Below are 24,462 nucleotides of genomic sequence, written 5' to 3'. Positions count from 1 at the left end.
CCAAAACAAATGCCGAATGTTTTCTCTAATATAAGGAGGCTGACTCATAGTGGGGTAGGGAGGGGGAGCATAAGAGGAATAGATGAATTCTAGATAGGGCAGAGGGGTGGGAGGGGAAGGGAGGGGGCAGAGGATTAGCAGGGATGGTGGAATTTTTAGACATCATCATCCAAAGTACAAGTATGAAGACACAAATTGAGTGTCAACATACTTTATATACAGAGATATGAAAAATTGTGGTGTATATGTGTAATAAGAATTGTAATGCATTCTGCTGCCATTTTTTAAAAATCAATAAAAAAAATGAAAGAACAGGCTTTACATGTCACCTTTGCTGTCAAGGAATTAAAAGATGACTCATGAATCCAGACAGTATATTCTCATAAATTCTCCCTACCTTTTAGAACGGATGCAGATTGCCCTTCATAAGTGCATACTCTTGCGCATGCCTGGGGGGTGTCAGCCACAGAAATGCAACTAAAAAGGTCTCCTACTTCCCAGTTTTTAGTGCACTCAGCATCTTAAACTTTTTGATGTTAGACATTTTCTACAATTGTTACTTCTGAGCAGAGTTCCCAGTAAACATTTTCATCTCAAGTTTTTGGGCACAGACAACCAAAAACGAAGGAAGAGGTCTTCCTCTTGGGCACAGCCATGGCATTTATGAAGGCGAGCAGAGCAGACCTAAGCTAAAGCACTCTCTCAGCTAAAGAGGCTCTCTCTGCCTCTCTTCTCATTATTTCAGACTCAAATGGAATGGTCCAGAAAGGAACCACATCTAATAAACATTGACTGAAACATCGGAGTCCCACGGGAAGGGGTTAGCTGAGTATATCAACCACACTTCTTTGTGATTGATGGAAATAGCATGCCTGACTTTCAAAGTGGAAAATTATTACTCTTGGCTGGTAGATATGTAAATTGTTATTTAAAAGACACTTATGATCTTCTGCAAGTCAAATTTCTAGACTTTTAAATGATAACTTAAACACTCCAGAGAAGAATGTAAATGGAGAAAATGAAAATGTAACATAATGTAAACTACTTAAAACCCAAGAAACTAATAAATTCCAAAAACCTTTTGTCAAGGAACACTTTATTTTTTAAAAAATAGATGAAATGTTTCCTTACAAGTGGTATGCTTTTTTCCCAGAAAGAATCTATATTCAGGGGCACACCATTTGAATGCTGATTATTTTAACATGAAAATTGAATACATAAAGAAAAACTGTCTTTAGTTTCAGGAGAAGTGACAATTAAATAGCACAAGCTATTTTGAGTGGATTTGTGTCTTTTTCTACACAGGATAGCAAGAAGTGTTTTTGTAACATACATATTTTCCAGTAGGGGACACTTGGGTAAGTTACCTTGTATTGCCTATACTTTTGTCCCCCTGCCAACCCCATCTCAGGGAGAAATGGCATAAAGAGAACACCATGATTTTCCAGCATTCGTTCAATCAAGAGTGTGTTTGTGAATGCCAAAGGTCTGTTCCAGCGCATCTCCATGCAGCACCATCCCGGAATAAGCACCTTTTCTTCTCCAAAGAGTGGTCCTGGGGTAGTTTTATGACAGATGTTGGTGATGGACCAGGTATCCCTTAATCTTCCATTGATGGATATCTATTCATTCCATCCCACTACAACATGAGCAACAAGGAGATAACACATCCCAACAGTGCAGGACACCACCATCATCGGGAAGCCCAACCTAAAATACAAAAAGAGATGGGTTATGGCATCTAGTGTCTGGTGAGAACCATGAAATGTGGACTCATTATTATTATGTTACTGTCAAAGAATATAACCATTATTATTTTTTGCTTTTAGAAATTAAACTAGTTTTAGCTTAGATGATGAAGATGCATGCTTCTATTAGCTATCTCCCAGTGTGTGCAATTTTATTTGAAACCCATCCACTTAAAATTTTTTGTCATGGATATTTGCAGCTTCAGTGTATTCATTCACAAGATTAAAGGGTCTTCTACTCACACTATCAATGTCATGTATTGGGCTACTATTTACATCTCTGCATGTTTCCTTTAGCTGTGTCAAGTTTCAATTATCCTTCTCTAAAGATTTCCTGGAGAGGCCACATTCCCATTGACTCCTGAAGCCCCTTACACTTAATGTTGGGGGAGTTTGAGAGATAGGATTGAAAGATAAGGGCTTCTCTCATCTAAGAAAGGTAAGAGAGATGAACGGTATTTCCTCCTGTATTTGGTGAGGTGTGAGATGTCTGAATAGGTATGCACCAATGTAAAACAGTCATAAGAAGATGAAAGGTCCCCTCATTGTGAGCACCCCTGCCCAGCACACACATATATCCACAAATTCTTATCTTAACTTACAAATTCTCATAGATTCCGCTTCGGTGTTTGGAATCCACACCCTGTAGCCACTGAGTAATTTTGCTTTGTCACTAAAGAGAGTCCCTGCAAAGCTCCTAGTTTTGATTCCAAAAGGCTTTAGTGTTCAACAGCAAGAACCTAGTATGTGATAATTATAATTATAGGGATTATGACACTCTTCATTTCCTGGCCATGGACATGAGAGGAAGCTATTCAGAAAGAGCCACAGCAAGGTTCTCTCTACAAAGCTGTAATTCAACACAGGAATCACATTCATGAGTGAAATGGCTCCTCAAATCCTGGGGCAAACTTGGATATTTCAAGAAGCAATAGGGTGCTCTGAGTTTCTCTTGTGAACATGTTTCTTTGATCCTGCAACCTGTACACTTGGAAAAATGAGAAATTATACCCCATTTGATTCAAATGTATGATTATGTCAAGATCATTGTATTGTCATGAGCAACTAATAAAAAAAAGTAGTTTTCAAGAAAGCTATTTAAATGTCCATGGATTTATCCACTTTGTTTTTGTAAAGCATATTAGCAAAATGTCAGTCGTGGTCAAAAAACCAAAATCTATGGTGGTATCTGGTCAACATGAGGCATCATACACACCATCAGAAGCCTCCATGGAAAAGAAACACCTTCTTTCCACAATGACACATTGTGTAGAATGGGTCAATGTCAAGAGAATATTGACTCTCCCAGCTGGGGCTCTGAGAAACCTGGCCATGTTTCAGAAGAAAATCTACATTGCCAAGGAATAGATCCCACAGAAATCGGACCTTGCTCTTGGGGATCCCAAGCCTAAGCCTAGAGAAAGTTCCTCATGAACCGTTCTCCTATGCAGAAGAAAAGGAGAGCCACTGGTTTCTCAGGGATGGCACCAGCCCTGGAAGGAGCTTCACCTAGGGATTGGTGCAAGTACTTAGGTTCCATCAGCATCACTGTCACTGTTATCTAAGCATCTACAATATCTAAGCTCTGCATTCACATGGCACCATCACTGACTTTATCACCTCCTGAATCTGGCATCGTCACACAGAGGGGATTTGGAGAAGGAAGCTGGCTTGCCCGGGACCATTGGCTAGTTTTATATAGTGTGAAAATCCAAACTCTCTCAGGCCAGTTCTAATGTTCATATTTTTAATTATTACATACACTGCTTCCCTCTGAATATAGATAAATTATAACAACGAAGACACTCCATGAAAAACTAAATAACTGTTTGAATATCTGCCATATGCTAAGAACCACATAAACATAGACGTGGATGTTTTCTATTATTTTCTAAACAAAATAAGGCATTTCATATTATCTCTTACATAGAGATGGGGGAAAATGAAGCTTGGACATATTAAGAAATTTAGCAAAGACCAATACTACTGAGAAGCACAGATTACATTTTGATATTTTTCTAGCTTCAAACCCTACATGCATACCCCAAATATAGATAGGTAACACAAAATACAATTTAAGAATTCTTATTTTCAATCCTGCTCTTGTCCAAATCCCTATTTGGGGAAAGTATTGAACATCTCCATGATTCAAATTCTTTATCTATAATATGCAGTAATAATAGTACCTACTTACCAAGGTTGTTATGAGGATTGCATGTTCATTAGAACAGGGTCTGGCCACATCAATGAGCCCTCAGCAAATGCTAGCATCCCCTAGTCAGGCACCTGCCTCAGAGTGTCTGCTGACCAGAGTTTTAGTACAAAATCACAAAGTGAGAATGGAGTGCCTGTTTTGGATCAGAAGATGCATTTGATGGTGAAGAATTTAATAACACCAATACAGATTTACTAGAAAATAGAATATAATTGTTTAATTCTCAGAAACTATAGAACAGACTTGAATTCTGGAGAAAGATGAAATAGGTGCAGTTCTTCTTGTCCTTCCCACCAAGCATAGCTAACAAGCCTGGTCATTAGATATAAGGCAAACACAAGAGGGCGCTGAAGACCTTGAAGGGGAGAAAGCAGACCAGCTGGGAACTTTGGGACCTTGAAGACTATCATGGCAGTGAGTTTCCCCTCATATGTCCCTCATGTGTGGGAAGCTCACCCATGGGAAACTCAATGGACAGTAGACCCCTAAAATAAGAAAGGCTACAACAAAAGCTTGCTCTCTCTAACCAAAGGATCAGAGAAAGGTCAGCACAGTCAGATAGAAATCTTTTAGAGAATAACTGCCTGGCTCCAACCAAATACCACAGGAAATTCTTTAAAAGCTGCATTCCATCCCCTCAGCAAAGGTCAAGTTCGAGAGCAGAACTTCCACCTTCCCCAGGCTGTTCAGAGGCTCCCCTCCTATGATGTCAGTGGAGAGAAATGGGAATCATGAACCTTTACTCTACCTGGAAGGGAAGAGGTCCTCTTTCTTGCACTGGGGGACTTCAGAAGAGACCAAGAGGGAAGCCCAGGATTTTACCACCTTCCAGCCCACAATGTCAGCAGATCTATGGAAGTCACATGAGAAGAAAAACAATGCGATCCTCCTCCTGATGTTACCAGGGAAGATCTAGTGGGGGGCAGAGCATCCACCTCACTCAGCAAAAAAACAGCTTCACTCTTCCTCTTAAATGTCAGTAGAGGGAAAAGAGAACCTGGACTTGCAACTGTACCTGGCAGTAACAAGATGATGAACTCCTTCCCAACAGCATGGGGTCAGAGGAAGCAGGCTAAAACAGAAGATTTAAATAAGATACAGACATAACACCAACAACATACTTGGTATCACAGAATGTTTCACCTGGAATGAAAAAAGACCATCAACAGATGTCAACAGTTAGATTGCATAAATCTTGAAACTATGTGACATGGGTTTCAAAGCAAACATTATAAGAATTATTCATCAAACAACTACAATCGCACTTGAAACAAATGAAAAAAATCAAGTCTCAGAAAATAAATTCAAGAAGTAAAAGAAAACCAAATGGAAATTTTAGAAATTAAAATGAGACAAAAAAACAAAAAAAAATATGGCCACTGCCGCAGTCTGGCTGGGCACAATCAGGAGCCACTTGTCAAAAGAAACTAACTTTATTTTTAGAACCACACACGACAAACAAAATAGTCTCTCAGGAAAAACCCTCAGAGCCTCAACTGCCACCACCGGCTTTCCCCAAGCCTCTCTCTCCCACACAAGCTTCTCTCCACCTCCCACAATCCTCCTGCTCTTGAGGCCGATTGGCTGGGTCACGTGGGCGGAGCCAAAAAAGTCCCCCAATGAGCAGCTCCGTGGTCTGAAAGGGCAGGGAAACAGTCCAATGAGCATCACCGCAGAGGAGCCAATCAGGAGCTCAAACATTATAAGAATTATTCATCAAACAACTACAATCGCACTTGAAACAAATGAAAAAAATCAAGTCTCAGAAAATAAATTCAAGAAGTAAAAGAAAACCAAATGGAAATTTTAGAAATTAAAATGAGACAAAAAAACAACAAAAAATATGGCCACAATAACATTACAGAGAATATTAAAGAAACAAATCAGTGAACTCGAAGACACAACAGAAATTGTCCATCTGGACAACAGAGAAAAAATAAGACTGGGTTGTTAAAACAAACAAACAAACAAACTTTGAAGGATCCGGAACAGGAAAAAAAACATCTAACATTTATGTCAGGAGAGCCTCAAAATGGGTGGAGAAAAAAGGAAGAGATGAAAAACTATTCAAAAAATAATGACTGAATTTTGGTAAAAGATATAAACTTGAAGATTAAAGAAGCCAAGCAAACGCTTAAAAGGACAGGACCCCCCCCAAAAAAAAAATCTATGCCCAGCTAAAACATAATCAAGCACCTGATGTTATAGTTGAGATATGAAGTGTCTCCCAAAAGCTCATTGTGAGACAATGCAAGAAGGCTTAGAAGTGAAATGATTGGGTCATGAGAGCCTTAATCCAATCAGTACATTAATCCCCTGATAAGGATTAACTTGGTGGTAAGTGAAGGCAGATGGGGGTGTGGCTGGAGAAGGGAGGTCACTGGGGGCATGCCTTTGGGGTATATATTTTGACCATAATGAGGAGAGTCTCTCTTTCTTTCTGCTTCCTGGTATGATGTCCTGAGTCACTTTTTTCCACCCCACTCTTCTGCCATGATGTTCTGCCTCGCCTTAGGCCCAGAGCAATGAACCTGGTTGTTCTATGGACTGAGACCTCTGAAACCATGAGCCCCCAAATGAACTTTTCTTCCTCTAATTTCTTTTTTGTCAGATCTTTTGGTCACAGCAGTAAAAAAGCTAACTGAAACACCTGACAACTAAAGAAAACTAAAAATTAAAAGTAACAAGAGATAAATGACATTTACTTATAGATAAAAACAGTATTTTTTTTCCATTCAGACTCCACAGAGGCTGTCAGGAAGCAGAACAACATTTTTCCATTGCTGAAAGATAAGATCTACCAACACAGATTTATATATTCATCTAATACAGTCCTCAGAAATGAAATAAAAGTCAAGACATTCTCAGATGAAGTAAAACCAAAAGAGCAGCAGGCATACCCTAAAAGAGTTGCTTAAGCAGGCCTGAGACCCACCGGCAGAAGAGGAGCAGCGGCCTGCTGAGAGGCAGAGCCGCCCCCTCCCCCCGCGCCTGCAAGGTAGACGGAACTGTGACCACCAACAGAACAGGCCAGACCTGCAACCAACAGACAGAACAGGCCCAGTGGCCTGAGGAAGGGTAGAGCCGCCCCCCCCCCCCGCGCCTGCAAGGTAGGCGGACCTGCGACCCACTGGCAGAACAGCCCCAGAGGCCTGCAGAGGGGCAGTGCCGCTGCCTGCGCCTGCAAAGTAGGCGGACCTGCTACCGACCGGCAGAGCAGGCCCAGCGGCCTGCCGGCGTGGTAGGCACATTGCCCCAATTGGCGGAGGGGCAAGCCACCGCCCACACCTGCGAGGGAGACTTTGCAACTATACAAGACCAATATAAATATATAGGGGGAAAATTCAATAGCACAACAGTTTCACCAAGTAGAAAGGAACGCGAACAGTATGAAGAGACAAGGAAAGAAAGGACCACAAGCAATGCAGTTCAACTCAACGTTAGAAGAGGTAATAGCTGCAGCAGATGGAATGTCAGATAAAGAATTCAGGATATACATGCTTCAGATGATCTGGAGTCTCAAGGAAGACATCAGACAGCAAAAGCAGACAATGAAAGATCACTTCAACAATGAATTACATAAACAAATCCAAGAAGCAAAAGATCAACTATACAGGGAGATAGAGGTTATAAAAAACAAACAAACAGAAATCCTAGAAATGCAGGAAGCAATAAACCAACTTAAAAACTCAATGGAGAATACTACCAGCAGAGTAGAACACTTAGAAGATAGAACATCAGACAATGAAGATAAAGTATTTCAACTTGAAAAGAACATAGACAGCTCAGCAAGACTGTTAAGAAACCATGAGCAGAACATCCAAGAAATATGGGATAACATCAAGAGACCAAATTTAAGAGTCATTGGGATACAGGAAGGGACAGAGTTTCAAACCAAAGGAATGAGCAATCTATTCAATGAAATAATACGAGAAAACTTCCCGGACTTGAAGAATGAGACAGAACCCCAAATCCTAGAAGCATACAGGATGCCGAATGTGCAAAATCATAAGAGACCCACACCTAGACACATTATAATGAAGATGCCGAACATACAGAATAAGGAGAGAATTTTAAAAGCTACAAGAGAAAGGAAGCAGATTACATTTAGGGGTAAGCCAATCAGGATAACAGCTGATCTTTCAACACAGACTCTGAAAGCTAGAAGATCCTGGAAAAACATATTTCAAACACTGAAAGAAAATGGGTTCTAACCAAGAATTGTGTTTCCAGCGAAATTAAGCTTCAGGATGGAAGATGAAATTAAAACCTTCCACGATAAACAAAAGTTAAAAGAATTTGCAGCTAGAAAACCATCTCTTCAAAACATCCTTGGCAAAACATTACAGGAAGAGGAAATGGAAAATAACAATGAAAACCAATAGTGGGAGGTAGGAGAGTAAAGGGGGGGAAAATAATCAAAGAGGAAAACAAACCATGTTTAGTAACATAAATAAACAAATATGGCTGGAAGAACAACCCATATCTCAATAATAACCCTAAATGTTAATGGCTTAAACTCACCAATCAAGAGACACAGGCTAGTAGAATGGATCACAAAACAGGACCCAACAATATGCTGCCTACAGGAGATGCATTTGATAGGAAAAGACATACATAGGCTGAAGGTGAAAGGTTGGGAAAAATCATATCACTCATATGGACTTCGGAAACAAGCAGGAGTGTCCATACTCATATCAAATAAAATAGATTTCAAGCCCAAGTTAATCAAAAGGGATAAAGAGGGACACTACATACTACTTAAGGGAACCATACACCAACAAGACATAACAATCATAAATATATATGCCCCAAACAATGGTGCAGCTATGTTCATCAAACAAACTCTTCTCAAGTTCAAGAATCTAATAGACCAACATACAGTAATCATGGGAGACTTCAACATACCTCTCTCGCCACTGGACAGATCTTCCAAACAAAAGTTGAATAAGGAAACTATAGAACTCAATAACACAATTAATAACCTAGACTTAATTGACATATATAGACTATACCACCCAACATCAAGCAGTTACACTTTTTTCTCAGCAGCACATGGATCCTTCTCAAAAATAGATCATATATTATGTCACAGGGAAACTCTTAGACAATATAAAGGAGTAGAGATAATACCATGCATCCTATCTGATCATAATGGAATGGAACTGAAAATCAATGATAAAAGAAGGAAGGAAAAAGAATACATCACTTGGAGAATGATCAATAGGTTACTGAATGATCAGTGGGTTATAGAAGACATCAAGGAGGAAATTAAAAAATTCTTAGAGATTAATGAAAACACAGACACAACATATCGGAATCTATGGGACACATTGAAAGCAGTTCTAAGAGGAAAATTCATTGCTTGGAGTTCATTCCTTAAAAAAAGAAAAAACCAACAAATAAATGATCTCATACTTCATCTCAAAATCCTAGAAAAAGAAGAGCAAAACAACAGCAAAAGAAGTAGAAGGCAAGAAATAATTAAAATCAGAGCTGAAATTAATGAAATTGAAACAAAAGAAACAATTGAAAAAATTAACAAAACTAAAAGTTGGTTCTTTGAAAAAATAAACAAAATCGACAGACCCTTAGCCATGCTAGCGAAGAGAAGAAGAGAGAGAACTCAAATTACTAGCATACGGGATGAAAAAGGCAATATCACAATAGACACTTCAGATATACAGATGATAATCAAAAATTATTTTGAATCCTTATACTCCAATAAATTAGAAGATAGTGAAGGCATCGATAAATTTCTTAAGTCATATGATCTGCCCAGATTGAGTCAGGAGGATATAGACAACCTAAACAGACCAATATCAATTGAGGAAATAGAAGAAACCATCAAAAGACTACCAACTAAGAAAAGCCCAGGACTGGATGGGTATACAGCAGAGTTTTACAAAACCTTTAAAGAGGAACTAATACCAATACTTTTAAAGCTACTTCAGGAAATAGAAAAAGAGGGAGAACTTCCAAATTCATTCTACGAGGCCAACATCACCCTGATACCTAAACCAGACAATGACACTTCAAAGAAAGAAAACTACAGACCAATATCTTTAATGAACCTAGATGCAAAAATCCTCAATAAAATTCTGGCGAATCGGATACAAAAACATATCAAAAAAATTGTGCACCATGATCAAGTAGGATTCATCCCTGGGATGCAAGGCTGGTTCAATATACGGAAATCAATAAATGTTATTCACCACATCAATAGACTTAAAAGTAAGAACCATATGATCATCTCGATAGATGCGGAAAAAGCATTTGACAAAATACAGCATCCCTTTATGTTCAAAACTCTAGAAAAACTAGGGATAACAGGAACATACATCAATATTGTAAAAGCAATCTATGCTAAGCCTCAGGCTAGCATCATTCTGAATGGAGAAAAATTGAAGGCATTCCCTCTAAAATCTGGAACAACACAGGGATGCCCTCTCTCACCACTTCTGTTCAACATAGTTCTCGAAACACTGGCCAGAGCAATTAGACAGACGAAAGAAATTAAAGGCATAAAAATAGGAAAAGAAGAACTTAAATTATCACTATTTGCAGATGACATGATTCTATACCTAGCAGACCCAAAAGGGTCTGCAAAGAAACTATTAGAGCTAATAAATGAATTCAGCAAAGTGGCAGGATATAAAATCAACACGCATAAATCAAAGGCATTCCTGTATATCAGCGACAAATCCTCTGAAATGGAAATGAGGACAACCACTCCATTCACAATATCTTCAAAAAAAATAAAATACTTCGGAATCAACCTAACAAAAGAGGTGAAAGACTTCTACAATGAAAACTACAGAACCCTAAAGAGAGAAATAGAAGAAGATCTTAGAAGATGGAAAAATATACCCTGTTCATGGATAGACAGAACTAACATCATCAAAATGGCGATATTACCAAAAGTTCTCTATAGGTTTAATGCAATGCCAATCAAAATCCCAACAGCATTTCTTATAGAAATAGAGAAAGCAATCATGAAATTCATATGGAAAAATAAACGACCCAGAATAGCAAAAACAATGCTAAGCAGGAAGTGTGAATCAGGCAGTATAGCGATACCAGACTTCAAACTATACTACAGAGCAATAGTAACAAAAACAGCATGGTACTGGTACCAAAACAGGCGGGTGGACCAATGGTACAGAATAGAGGACACAGAAACCAATCCACAAAACTACAACTATCTTATATTTGATAAAGGGGCTAAAAGCATGCAATGGAGGAAGGATAGCATCTTCAACAAATGGTGCTGGGAAAACTGGAAATCCATATGCAACAAAATGAAACTGAATCCCTTTCTCTCGCCATGCACAAAAGTTAATTCAAAATGGATCAAGGAGCTTGATATCAAATCAGAGACACGCCGTCTGATAGAAGAAAAAGTTGGCTACGATCTACATACTGTGGGGTCGGGCTCCAAATTCCTCAATAGGACACCCATAGCACAAAAGTTAATAACTAGAATCAACAAATGGGACTTACTCAAACTAAAAAGGTTTTTCTCAGCAAAAGAAACAATAAGAGAGGTAAATAGAGAGCCTACATCCTGGTAACAAATCTTTACTCCTCACACTTCAGATAGAGCCCTAATATCCAGAGTATACAAAGAACTCAAAAAATTAGACAATAAGAGAAAAAACAACCCAATCAACAAATGGGCCAAGGACCTGAACAGACACTTCTCAGAGGAGGACATACAGTCAATCAACAAGTACATGAAAAAATGCTCACCATCTCTAGCAGTCAGAGAAATGCAAATCAAAACCACCCTAAGATACCATCTCACTCCAGTTAGATTGGCAGCCATTAGGAAGTCAAACAACAACAAGTGCTGGCGAGGATGTGGGGAAAAGGGTACACTTGTACATTGCTGGTGGGACTGCAAATTGGTGCAGCCAATTTGGAAAGCAGTATGGAGATTTCTTGGAAAGCTGGGAATGGAGCCACCATTTGACCCAGCTATTCCCCTTCTCGGTCTATTCCCTAAAGACCTAAAAAGAGCATGCTACAGGGACACTGCTACATCGATGTTCATAGCAGCTCAATTCACAATAGCAAGACTGTGGAACCAACCTAGATGCCCTTCAATAGATGAATGGATAAAAAAAATGTGGCATTTATACACAATGGAGTATTACTCTGCATTAAAAAATGACAAAATCATAGAATTTGCAGGGAAATGGATGGCATTAGAGCAGATTATGCTAAGTGAAGCTAGCCAATCCCTAAAAAACAAATGCCAAATGTCTTCTTTGATATAAGGAGAGTAACTAAGAACAGAGTAGGGTCAAAGAGCATGAGAAGAAGATTAACATTAAACAGGGATGAGAGGTGGGAGGGAAAGGGAGAGAGAAGGGAAATTGCATGGAAATGGAAGGAGACCCTCAGAGTTATACAAAAGTACATACAAGAGGAAGTGAGGGGAAAGGGAAAAATAATACAAGGGTGACAAATGAATGTCAGTAGAGGGGGCAGAGAGAGAAGAGGGGAGGGGAGGGGAGGGGAGGGGGGATAGTAGAGGATAGGAAAGGCAGCAGAACACAACAGACACTAGTATGGCAATATGTAAATCAATGGATGTGTAACTGATGTGATTCTGCAATCTGTATATGGGGTAAAAATGGGAGCTCATAACCCACTTGAATCAAAGTGTGAAATATGATATATCAAGAACTATGTAATGTTTTGAACAACCAACAATAAAAAAGTAAAAAAAAAAAGAGTTGCTTAAAAGATCTTCAAACATAAAATGACAAAAGAAAGAATCTTGCAGCATCAGGAAGGAAGAACAAACTAATAAACAGAAACATGGGTAAGTACTGTCAACTTGCTTTCTCCTCTTAAGTTATTAACTGTGTAGTAGTTGAAGCCAAAATTATTTCAAAATAGCTATCGCCAAGGATTTTAAATGTTCTACCCCAAAGAAATGATCAATGTTTAAGGTGATAGATGTGGTAATCACTCCAATTTGATCATTACAAGATGTTCATGTACATCAAAACATCATATTCTACCCTATATTTATATACAATTATTATGTGCCAATTCAAAATAAAAAATAAACAAAACATTATGATTTTGATGTGATTCTCAAAGAATACACTGGAATACTTATAGTAATTATATTGTGAATGGATGAATATTAAGAGAAGCTAGATTTCCACACCCTCTTTGAACTGGCAAAGGGAAACACCAGTTGACTGTGTTAAGTTGTGTGTATACATAGAATAGCACATAGAGCCACTACTAAAAAGTGTAGAGAAAGAGGTGCACTCAGAGACACTCAAGACAGAGCAGAATGGCATTCTAAGGAGTCATCCAGGAAGGCAGTAAAAATAGACAAACTAAAAAGAGAGTTAATCAACCGAAAAGAAAAATAAGATAGCAGATATAATCATCCCTAATACATCAATAATCAAATTAAATGTGATAGGTCTTAGCATGCCAATTAAAAGCAAGGCTTGCAGAGTGGACTGAAAACAGTCACACAACAAAAATCAAAAAGTCCTCAATATTCAACTGTGTTGTAATTACAAGAAAATCACTTCAACTATAATGGTATGGGTTGACTCAAAAATAAAAGGATGCAAAAGTAGAGACCATGAACATTAATCAGAGTACAGGAGTAGCTAGATACAACATAGAGTATATTTCAGAGCCAAGAAAAATCCCAGGGCAAAGAGGGACACAACTTATTGATAAAGCAATCAGTCTACCAAGAGATCATGGTAATCCTAAATGCTCATTCATCAAATAACTTAGCTGAAAAACACATGAAATCAAAACTGACAAAACCAACAAGAGAAATCACAGATGCAAAAAAGGACTTGTAGATCGACAAATCAAAAGTTTTGGATGAAGACTTTGCTGTTGTCCCAGCCAATCATAGAACTAGAAAGACATTCAGCAAGGATAGAGAAGAACTCAAAAGATATCCTCCAGTAACCAGACTTCACTGATATCATCCAGAACACCTATCCAAGGAGAGAAGAATGCACATTCCTTTCAGTAGCCAAGAAACATTTAGCAAGGTAGATTAGACCGTGGGCCAGAAAACAAACCTTAACAGAGTTAAGACTCAAAATAACACACAGTTTGTTTTTGACCATATGAAACTAAACTAAAAAGCAATGATAGAAAGATAAAAGGGAAATTACCCAAGAAGTTTGAATTTAAAGAAGACTTCTTCTAAATAACCCATAGGGATAAGATACTGTATAAGGAAATTTAAAAAAACAAAACAAAACATAGAACTGGAAAAAATAGAAATACATGTCACAGAGCAAATTTATAGCACTGAATGTTTACATTAGGAAAAAAAACTTTAATCAATATTTTAAGTTCCCATCTTAAGGAAAAAGAAAAAAATAGAAAAATAAACCCAAACGAAGCAGAAAGAAAGAAATACTAAAGGGAAAGGCATAAATCCATGAAATTAAAAACAAAGAAATGGTAGAGAAAAATCAATGAAACAAAGAGCTGACTTTCTGTAAAGATCAATGAAACCAATCAACTTCAAGAAAGACTGACAAAGCAAAAACAGAGGAAAGACATGAATGATCAGCACTGATGAAATATGAATATCAGTACATATCCTGGGGACATCAAAGAATAAAAGAGGGAGACAGAATACAAACTGACCATGAATTTCATCACAAGAATGAAATAATCTCATTATCCTACATCTATTAAAAATTTAAATTACTCAATATCTTCTCCCTATGACCAAATTATTTCACTGGTGAATTCTAAAGAATTTCACTAATTCTACAAAGGCATTTTAAGAAAAAAGATGGAGAGGAAACATCATTTTCCAACTCATATTGTTACCTTGACCTGGTAAAGAAGATGAGCTATAGAAGAAAGCAGTGCAGTTAACATCATTCCCAGAGTGAGAGACGGAATGCTGGCCCAAGACAGGGTCTCACCAATCTTATTACCATTGTACTGAAAGCCCTAGCCAGTGTCATAAGGCAGAAGACATACAGAAATAGAAGAGTAAGAATGCCCCTATTTATACATCATTTGTATAGGAAATCCCAAGAAATCAACAACAACAACAACAACAACAACAAAAGCAAAAACATACAAAAATTCCTAAAACAAACCAGTCGGTAATAACTTCAATAATGACTGCAATACAAGAGCAATCATTTTTCCTACATACTACCTATAAACACTGGAAAATTAAAATTTAAAATGTGGCACCCGTGACAGTTATTTTGGAGAAAACTAAGTATACAGTATGGATTTAAGAACAGCAAAAGCAATCTTGTCAAAGAATGAAATGGGAGGCCATATCAAGGCCTTCTATGTAGCACTAGTGATCAAGGCAGTACAGTTCTGATGGAGATACAGACATGTGGTTCAATGAACCAGCATATAAAATTCAGGAATAGACCCAAAAGCCAGAAAATAAATAGCAACCTCAGCCTCACACTCTACCTAGATTAAGCCTCTAATGGATCATAGATTTAAATGCAGAGCATAAAATAAGACATTTAGAAGAAACCATAAGATAAAATATTTGAAGCCTATAAGTTTAGTAAAAGAACATTCTTAAAAGTGATAGCAAAGTTCTGATTACATGAAAGAAAAAATAGACCTTATTTAAATAAAAATTTTTAAAAAAAATTTTTTTGCTTAATAAAAGACTCTGGTATTAAGAATTGTAATACAAAAAAAAGCAAAAAAAAAAAAGGATATAAAGAAAAGCTACTGAATGGGTGGAAATATTGGTGAAGGGCTCCTATCCAGAATATATAAAGAGTTCTCAAAAACTCAACAATGCAAAACATAAGCAATCCAATTAGAAAAGGAGTAAGAGATGTCTCACTGAAGAGGATATATGAACAGGAAACTAGTACATGAAGAGGTGTTCAACAGCATGAGTCACTAGGGGAATGTTGATGATATAAGGCTGCTGATTCTGTGGCTGCGATTCTGGAGGGTATAATTCCCTGGGTTGAGAGAGGGCTCTTTACCAAGGCAAAGAGGCTGCAGAGTGCCCACTGCACTCCTGACTGGGAGGCATATGCCCTTCAGGGAAGCAGGCATTGTGGACTTACAAAGATATTTACAAAGATAAAAAAAAATTCAGACTTACAAAGATATCTGCACATACCACAAGGTAGCTCCTAACTCATAAAGATCCACACAGTCAGGGTTCCATGAATGTGATATGTGCATTTCCAGTTCAAAGATAATGCACCTAGGTAAACTGCCTCATTTTAATACATCAGGAACCAACAACTACAACACCATGCTCCCAGGCCAAATCTGTCACACCACCTGGGGGCACACGCTCAGACCTGGGGCACATGCCCGCTGACAAGCTAGCTGGAGTGGTCTCTTCCTCATACGTTTTGGAAATCATGAGAAAAGGACTGCCCTAATATTAGCAAGGGTCAAGACAAGGGATAAAGTTGTTCCCGGGCAATGAGGGAGGCACTGTGAACAATCACTGTGCACCTGAGCAGTCGCAGAGTGCAAGCAAGGTCTGCAGCCAGCTCTTCCCAGGGACATCAGAGACTGGAGTGGCCCTTCCCAGGACAGCCCTGCTGCTTCTCCTGAGGGAACCAGGCAGTTGGGTTGGTGTTTCAACGCTGCACTCACTGATCAGTCAGGAGCCAGCTGAAAGGAGATTTATTTGAAGAGAAGTAATGACTTCCTGTCCCTGCCAGCAGGACTCCAAATACACAGGACACTGATGCTCCAGCTTTACCCAGAGGCTTCCATTTCCCAGCAGATCCATTTGTATTGCTCCCCAAGGCTCTAGAATAAAGCAATACCTTTACCCAAAGCCTCAGGAAAAGCGGATTTGCTCACATCCAGTTACGTGAATGAAACCACGTCAGGTTTCATTTCCCTTGGGGACTCTTTTCAATCCATCCTGGCTCTAACATCACACTGTGTTACGGAAGGACGAAAACACTTGAATGTCAAAGTACAAATCAAGATGCAAAATGTCAGATGGATGCCCAGACAGACCCTGTGTTACACGTATTACGTTTTAACTTAAAAATAAGCCTGGGATAACATGCAGTGCTCCAAAGGACCAAAACTTCCTGATTATTGGGAAACAGGCTGACCCAGGACCCTGCCTGGAGGATTTTAACACAGCTCGGCACACTGGGCAGAGACCTGGTTTTCAACAAGAAATTTTTGCTAACAAAGCAAAATCGACCACTGAGCCACATCCCCAGCCCTAGGTGTTTTATTTATAATATCCTCCAGCCTCAGCCTCTGGAGCTGCTGGGATTACAGGCGTGTGCCACCGTGCCCAGCTCCTTCTATACTTTTTTGCTACATGCTTGGACTATGCTCCCTTAGCCACCCACTCTGGGAGGCATCCCCATGGTGCCTCGTCTTGACAAGTCCCAGTTCTCTAAGGCCATCCTCTGGGCTAGGACTCTCTCGTCTCCCCTCCATGAGATCTTCAGTCAGCCAAGTTCTCACTTCCTTAAATGTCCCATCATACATGGGGAAGCCTGTTACCCACTGAGCATCTCCACTGAGCATGGTCAGAGTCACACACTCACTACACTCTTGGCATGTGGGTAGGTGCCCTTTAAAGTTCTTTTTGATACCTTTTCTGAAAGGTCTTGGATCATCTTTCCCCTTATTCTCATCTTCATTTAGAATCTGACCTTGCTTCTTTGGGCTTTTTCGAGAACATTATATTTACCAAAGTTGAACAGCAGCAATTTTTGCCATCCCTACACAGTATCTTTTTTTTCTTTTTTCTGCTTTTTGTTGTTGTTTTTTTGTTTTGTTTTGGTTTGGTTTGGTTTTTATAAGGTTTTGTTCTTACCTTCCTCCTTCTTTCCTTCTTTCATATATTAAACTCACTCTGGATTGCATCTCCGTGACCCTCCTCCAAGAACTTTCTTTACCAGGAGCCTTCGTCTCTTATACCCATAATGCCTCTCTTGACTGGCATCTTTTATTAGCCAATAAATACCAGCAGATTTTCCTTTTTCCAAATTTTCTAAGGAATCTCCATACTGCTTTCCAGAGTGGCTGCACCAATTTGCAGTTCCACCAGCAATATATGAATATACCTTTATCCTCACATCCTCACCAGCACTTATTGTTGCTTGTATTCTTGAAAATTGCCATTCTGACTGGAGTGAGATAAAATTTTAGAGTAGTTTTGACTTTCATTTCTCTAATTACTAGAGATGTTGAGCATTTTTTCATATATTTGTGGATCAATTGTATGTCTTCTTCTGAGAAGTCTCTTCAGTTCCTTAGCCCATTTTTATTTGTATAGTATTTTGACATTTTTCACATCACTCCAATCACTTATTTAAATTTTTTTTGAGTTGCAGATGAACATAATGCCTTTATTTAATTGTTTATTTTTATGTGTGCTGAGGATCGAACCCAGTGCCTCACATGCGCTAGGTAAGTGCTCTATCCCTGAGCCACAACCCCAACCCCTCCAATCACTTTTTTAAAAGCAAAGTCCAGGGGCTAGGGATGTGGCTCAAGTGGTAGCACACTCACCTGATATGCACGAGGCACTGGGTTTTACCCTCAGAACCACATAAACATAAAATAAAGATATTATGTCCACCTAAAACTAAAAAATAAATGTATAAAAAAAAGCAAAGTCCAGCTAGAAACTGATTTTTAATGTCTAGTTTTAAATCTTTACTTTAAATACTGTTTTACTGTCTTATAAAACATTATTTTATGCTTTGTAGTTTTTAATTCATTTTCTTGCTTTTATTCTTTATGTATTTGCCTTTAGCAATGGTAATACAATTGATAATTTGAAATTTTTCAATGTACAATGATTTGAAATTTTTAATTCTCTATAACAAAAGATAAACAAACAGTATACTATGACCTCCTATATAAGACAAAGAAAACAGGAAGTTTTAGTTTTTGTCAATTTCAAATACATTTTGTGGTCTTCATTAATTCAATAAGAGATTTAAAACTGGGGGTTTTATTTGTCAAATGATTATTATTATTTAAAATAAGAATCTTCTGTTCAGATACATTTTAGTTACTTATGTTAGTTATTTAATTTGGTTTGATTTAATAGTATATTTACAAACATTAATTAACTAATTGACTTTTATAAACACATGTTTAACTAATCTTAGTGGAAAACACACAGAGGTCCTTGTCTCGCTTTGTCAGAGACAGAAAATAGAACAATGAAGGCATAAGAGCTCTGTTTAACAAGGCTGGGATGGGTCACATTTTACATTAATTTAATCCTATTGAAGTGAACTTGCAGTAGATAATATCTTATTTCAGAAAGAAAACATTAAACACAAGCAATCCTTATTAACTTAAAATTATTTTATGAATTCAGATTTCTTTTTTATTTTTTTTCCAAAAATCCAGACCTACCATGATTATAGTGGCATCAGGGCTACATAATTTCATGAGTTAACTTCGGTTTTCAACATCAAACATTTTGCTGAATCTGAACCATGAAAGTCTGCTGGGCTTTTTAAAATCCCAATGGGTTTTTTTTTGTTGTTGTTATTGGGGGTTTTATTTATTTATTTTACAGCACCAGCTCTGGCATTCTTGCTAGGCATTGCAGATGTCTTGCAGAGGTTGTTCTGTATTCTAAGCTAACACATATGCAGCATGCTATGATTTGCACATGATTAGTCCCCACCAAAGCTCACGCTGAAATTGGATTCTCAATGTAACCATGTCGAGCCATGCAGGGACCACTAAGAGGTATTAAATCAGTAAGGGATTAATGCCTTTGTTTGGAGAGTGAGTTCTTGCTCTTGCAGGACTGAATTGGCTACAGGAATGGATTGTTACTAAGAATTCCACTTCCTTTGCTTGCTCTCTTGCTTCCTCTCTCACCATATGACCTCTCTTTGCACAAATCCCCTAGTTATTCTGCTTTCCCGCCATGCTTGAAGCAGCCTAAAGACCTTATAAGAAACCAAGCAGATGTGGCATTATGTTCTTAGATTTTCCTACCTTTGGAATTATGAGCTAAAATAAACCTTTCATTTATAAATCACCTAGTGTTAGTGCTATAACAACATAAAATGGAGACACACCAGATTACAACAGCAGCAGCAGGAGGAGGAGGAGGAAGAGGAGAGGGAAGAAAGTTCTGTGTGGAAAGTTTGTGTATGGGGCAGTCACTCTGGGAAGAGGTTTTGGGCTGCCTTCATAGTAAATCAGTCACTCTTCTGTCATGTATAACTAATTAAAACAAATTTAAAAATTTATAAAAAAATAAAAAATATCAGTCACTGTGAGCCTCTGCCCTAGTACATATAATTTGGATAGCCTCTTTCTACACAAAAGAAAGAGTTCTTATATATATTTTTTAAATAATATTTTTTAGATAATGTGATTTTAAAATTGCCTATCTTATTGAGAAAAAATAAGATGTGATTATGTCAGAAGTCATGGTGTGGTCAGAGGGAACATGTTCTGGAAATGTCCGAGGGCTCCCATCAAGACACCTTCCCACACAGCTGCAATGCCAACCAAGGGTGAAGAGGGAAACAAGACTCTGAGAGGATCTGTTGTTACCTGGAAAAGGCCAGTTGCAGAGAGTAAAGAGTTTCTTCACTGCTAAAAATTATACATTAGCCTCCTTGTGGAGAAAAGAAAACAACAACAAAAAAAAAAAAAACAGGTATTTAAGTAAACTTATACCCTGAACATTGTGCTATGAGCTTCATATGCCCCTTTTATTTGATTTTCACAACATCCTGTGTATTGTTGGATAGCATTATCCCTAAATTACAGAAGACTGAGGCCCAAATAAATTGCTCTAGAGAGCTGAGATAGAAATTCACTAGAATTGTTACATACTAAAGTTCTAGAGTTGTCCTTTCCTATATAAAATAAAAAAGCGGTTTTCATTTCACACCTTTGTGGTCAGAAAAGATACTGGGTATGATTCCAAACTTCCTATATTTGGTAAAACTTGTTTGGTGATCTAACTAACATGTGACCTCTCCTGGAGAATATTCCATGGATGCTTGGGAGAAATGTGTATTCTGTTGTTATTGGTTTGAATATTCTCTATGCCTGTGTGATAGCCAAGCCAAAGTGACTCCATTTTGTTTAGTAACTCCATCCTGTAAAACAACCATGCCAAGTAGAAGGGTCAAGACTAGGGCAAGATGTTCTTTTCCTTTTGCTATAGAAACCTTTAAGAACAAGGAACTAACTAATGGGGCACTGTTTCTGTAATTAGGGTAAGGGGGCTCTGTTTCTGTAACTGGGGTGACTGGGCTAATTATGATTGGCTAAGTGTCCCTCTGCCTGACTGCACTCTCCCGCTTCTGTAACCTGGCTTGCTTGCATTGGCTAGACCCCCAAATGTCCCTTTTGTGGTTTTCAGGCTTATAAGGAGCACCCTTGCAATTATTTGGGGCTGATCAAGGGAACAGCTTTATATTCTGGTCGCCACCGGTGTGCTTCAATAAAGGCTTGATTCGATTATATGTGAGTGGTCTGGAAGTCAATTTATGAAGCCCCAGGACAAAGCTTTAACTATAACACCTGTTAGATCCATTTGGTCTATATTGTTGCTCATGTCTACTGTTTCTTTGTTGAATTTTTTGTCTAATTGTTCCACTATTATTAAAAAATAGGGTGTTAAAATCTCTTATTAATATCATATTGTTGTTTATATCTCCTTTCAGTTTTTTCAGTGTTTGCTTTATATATTTAGGTGCTCTAATGTTGGGTACATATGTTTTTATAATTGTTGTATCTTCCTGGTAGATTGACCTTTTGGTCATTATATAATCTCTTTCTTTGTCTCTTGTCATAGCTTTTGACCCAAAGTCTATGTCTATACCCCTGTTGTCTTTTATTTACTATTTGAAAGGAATGTTTTATTCCCATTCCTTTATTCAATTTATTTGTGTCCTTATATTTAGAGTGACTCTCTTGTATATAGCACATTGCTGGATCATTTTTTAAAAATCTCTTCTGCCACTTTATGTCTTTCAATTATTGATTGGGAAGAATTTATCAGTGCCATTTGTTAATTGTTTTCCCTTCCTCCCTCCCTCCTTCTTTCCTTCGTTTCTACCTTCCTTTTTTTCTTCCTTTTAGTCCCCACCCCCCTGCCTTCACCCCTGGGGATCAACCCCAGAGCTTTGCTTATGCTAAGAATGTGCTCTTCTACTCTGCCAAACCTCCAGCCCTATTTTACAGGCCTCTTGTTCCTCTTTTACTCTCTTGCAGTCTTCCTTGGTGTTTCATTGGGTTGTTTTTATATTAACATGCTCTGGAAAAGCTGCCGTCTGCAATACCACATTATGCTTACAGATAACAATAGCGTTAGAAGGGAAGTTAAGTGATCTAGCCATAGTAAGCAAGTGTTGTAAGTGAAATAAAAGGATAAGGTAGAATTAGAGAGAGTGTATATCCAAAAACAGAGAGCTCTCAAAGGGATTTTGAAAATGTGTCTAATCCCTATATGCACAATTTCATTGAAGGAAATGTTTTCCCAAAGCAACCATGCCTCCCATGCCCTAAAAAAGTGGAGATGGATGAATTCTTGATTCTGCAGTTTTCTCTACTAGGTCACTGCCTGAACCCTTGTGCTCCTGCCCAGACAGGTCTGATCTGGATAGAGTGCCAAACTCCAGGGTTGCCCCTCCCTGCCCTAGCCATTGTCAGTCACCTGGGTATTCTTTGGGTGGTGAACTCTGGATTCCAGCAAGGATGCTTTGTTGCCCATCAATATAGTATGTGCAACCCATGCAGTCTGTGCTGCAGACCCAAGCACACAGACAGGTCAGGAAGAGCCGCCTCCCAGAGGCATGCCCACCTGTCCTGACTCCCAACGTGGGCAGCTCTGGGTGTCTGCAAGTGTTATTCAAGTAAAACTCCAAGGTCAAATAAATTTGAAAAACACTGGCTGAAGAGCAACACAGAATATTCAGGTAATTAACCACAGGGCTCCGTAGGGTTCTGCAACAACTGAATTATATTATGCAGGCTTTCCAAAATGAATTTGACCTGAAACCCTCTTTCTTGAATAACTCTAAGCATCAATGTTCTAGGGAAATAGCCTTCAAAAGAGGAGAGAGAAAAGGCTGCAGGACTAAGAATTAGGGAAATATCAGGAGCCAGAACTTATTTTAGCTAATATGAAAGAAAGAGAGAGAGGGAGGGAGGGAGGGAGGGAGGGAGGGAGAGAGAGAGAGAGAAGGAAGGAGAGAAAGAAAAATAAGAGGTCAGATTTTAAAATTGTGTCTCTCTACAAAAGTATAAGGAGCAAAAACTCCTTGCATTCTGGTCTAATTCAGATTATTCTGACATTATATAAAAGTACCTATACTGTCTGTCTGTTTCACTCTAAACCAAGTATCTCCTCTCATAAACCTCACTTCCAGAACCACCAGGCTCTGGTATTCACCTCTCTATTCAGGTATCTGGAGGCAGCTACCGAGTCTCCTCCACACGCCTTTCCCACCTGCAGCCCTCAGTTCCTTCAGCTCCTTCTCAGTCAAGAAAGCTCTGGAATCCTTGGCCATTCTCAGTCAGCAGACCTAAGCTAGTTCCGCAGAAAGTCTCTCATCTCGCATTTTCAACCCAAAGCCACAATACCACGTGTGTACAGGGTACACTATTATGTGCTATTATACATTCTATTTTCATATCGTGTATTACATTTGCTATTACATTATTAAATACTACTATTTAATATTATTAAAATATGTTTCTACCACTTTACCATGATTAACACCTATTTCTTGAAATCTTAGTAAACAGAGATTATTTTGCTTCTTTTGCTTTATCATCTTTAAAAACTGCTTTAACCTTTCCATATTAGAGAGTAAGATGATCTTGGAAACCTTAAAAAATGTTACATATGGACATGAAAATTATAATAAAATTTCGTAATTTTTTTTTTTAAAAAGGAGCTTGGAGGTAATCTTTCTTTGTATGAGTAAACCAACGCCTGAATAGTAAAGTGATTTGCTGTCTTTGATTTCTTTAATATATATTTTTTAGCATATACCATGTGCTGGGCATGATTCTAGTTATACTGCAGTGGAAAAAGCATGCAAAATTCTCTGTTCTACTGTGACTCATATTCAACTGTGAAGAATTAAGAATTAAATTATTTCTGTTACTCTCTTCCCTTTCTTCCTCCCCCTCCTCTATCTCCCTCCCTCCCTCTCTCCACTCTTCTCTTTTATAATAGTTCTTTTAAATTTATATATATATATATATATATATATATATATATATATATATATATGTAAATGTAATGTCCAAGATCAATGCAAAATGTTATATTTAAAGCTACACTTAATCAGTCTGTTCCTGGGTGAACCCAACCCCCAAAATGGAATAACTTCAGTGAGATGAAATGGAAGGAAATAAGATAGTTTTACCTTCCAGATCAAATGCCTCTCTGACAAAATGTAACTGTTTACAAAAAGAAACATTATTGTGGGTAGTCTCCCAGCAGAACATCACTGAGAATGTTTTCCTAAT

The 24,462-nt window shown here is 38.2% G+C and overlaps 1 protein-coding gene across 1 annotated transcript in view; it reads right to left on the bottom strand.

Moving 5' to 3' along the window:
• Positions 1–1,132: 1,132 nt before the first annotated feature.
• The window catches only part of Oca2 (OCA2 melanosomal transmembrane protein), a 364,658-nt gene continuing 341,328 nt past the window's right edge, over positions 1,133–24,462 (bottom strand). The window contains exon 24 of the mRNA XM_046428817.1: positions 1,133–1,710. Within this exon, the coding sequence (XP_046284773.1) occupies positions 1,623–1,710 (88 nt within the window). The 3' untranslated portion in view covers positions 1,133–1,622. The remainder of the gene's footprint in view (positions 1,711–24,462) is intronic.

Source organism: Marmota monax, unplaced genomic scaffold, assembly GCF_021218885.2.
Source record: "Marmota monax isolate L192 unplaced genomic scaffold, Marmota_monax_Labrador192_F-V1.1 WCK01_AAM20220418_F8-fsc00179, whole genome shotgun sequence".
NCBI lineage: Eukaryota > Metazoa > Chordata > Mammalia > Rodentia > Sciuridae > Marmota > Marmota monax.
Note: the sequence above shows the minus strand (reverse complement) of the source record. Positions and strands in the feature narration are given on the sequence as shown.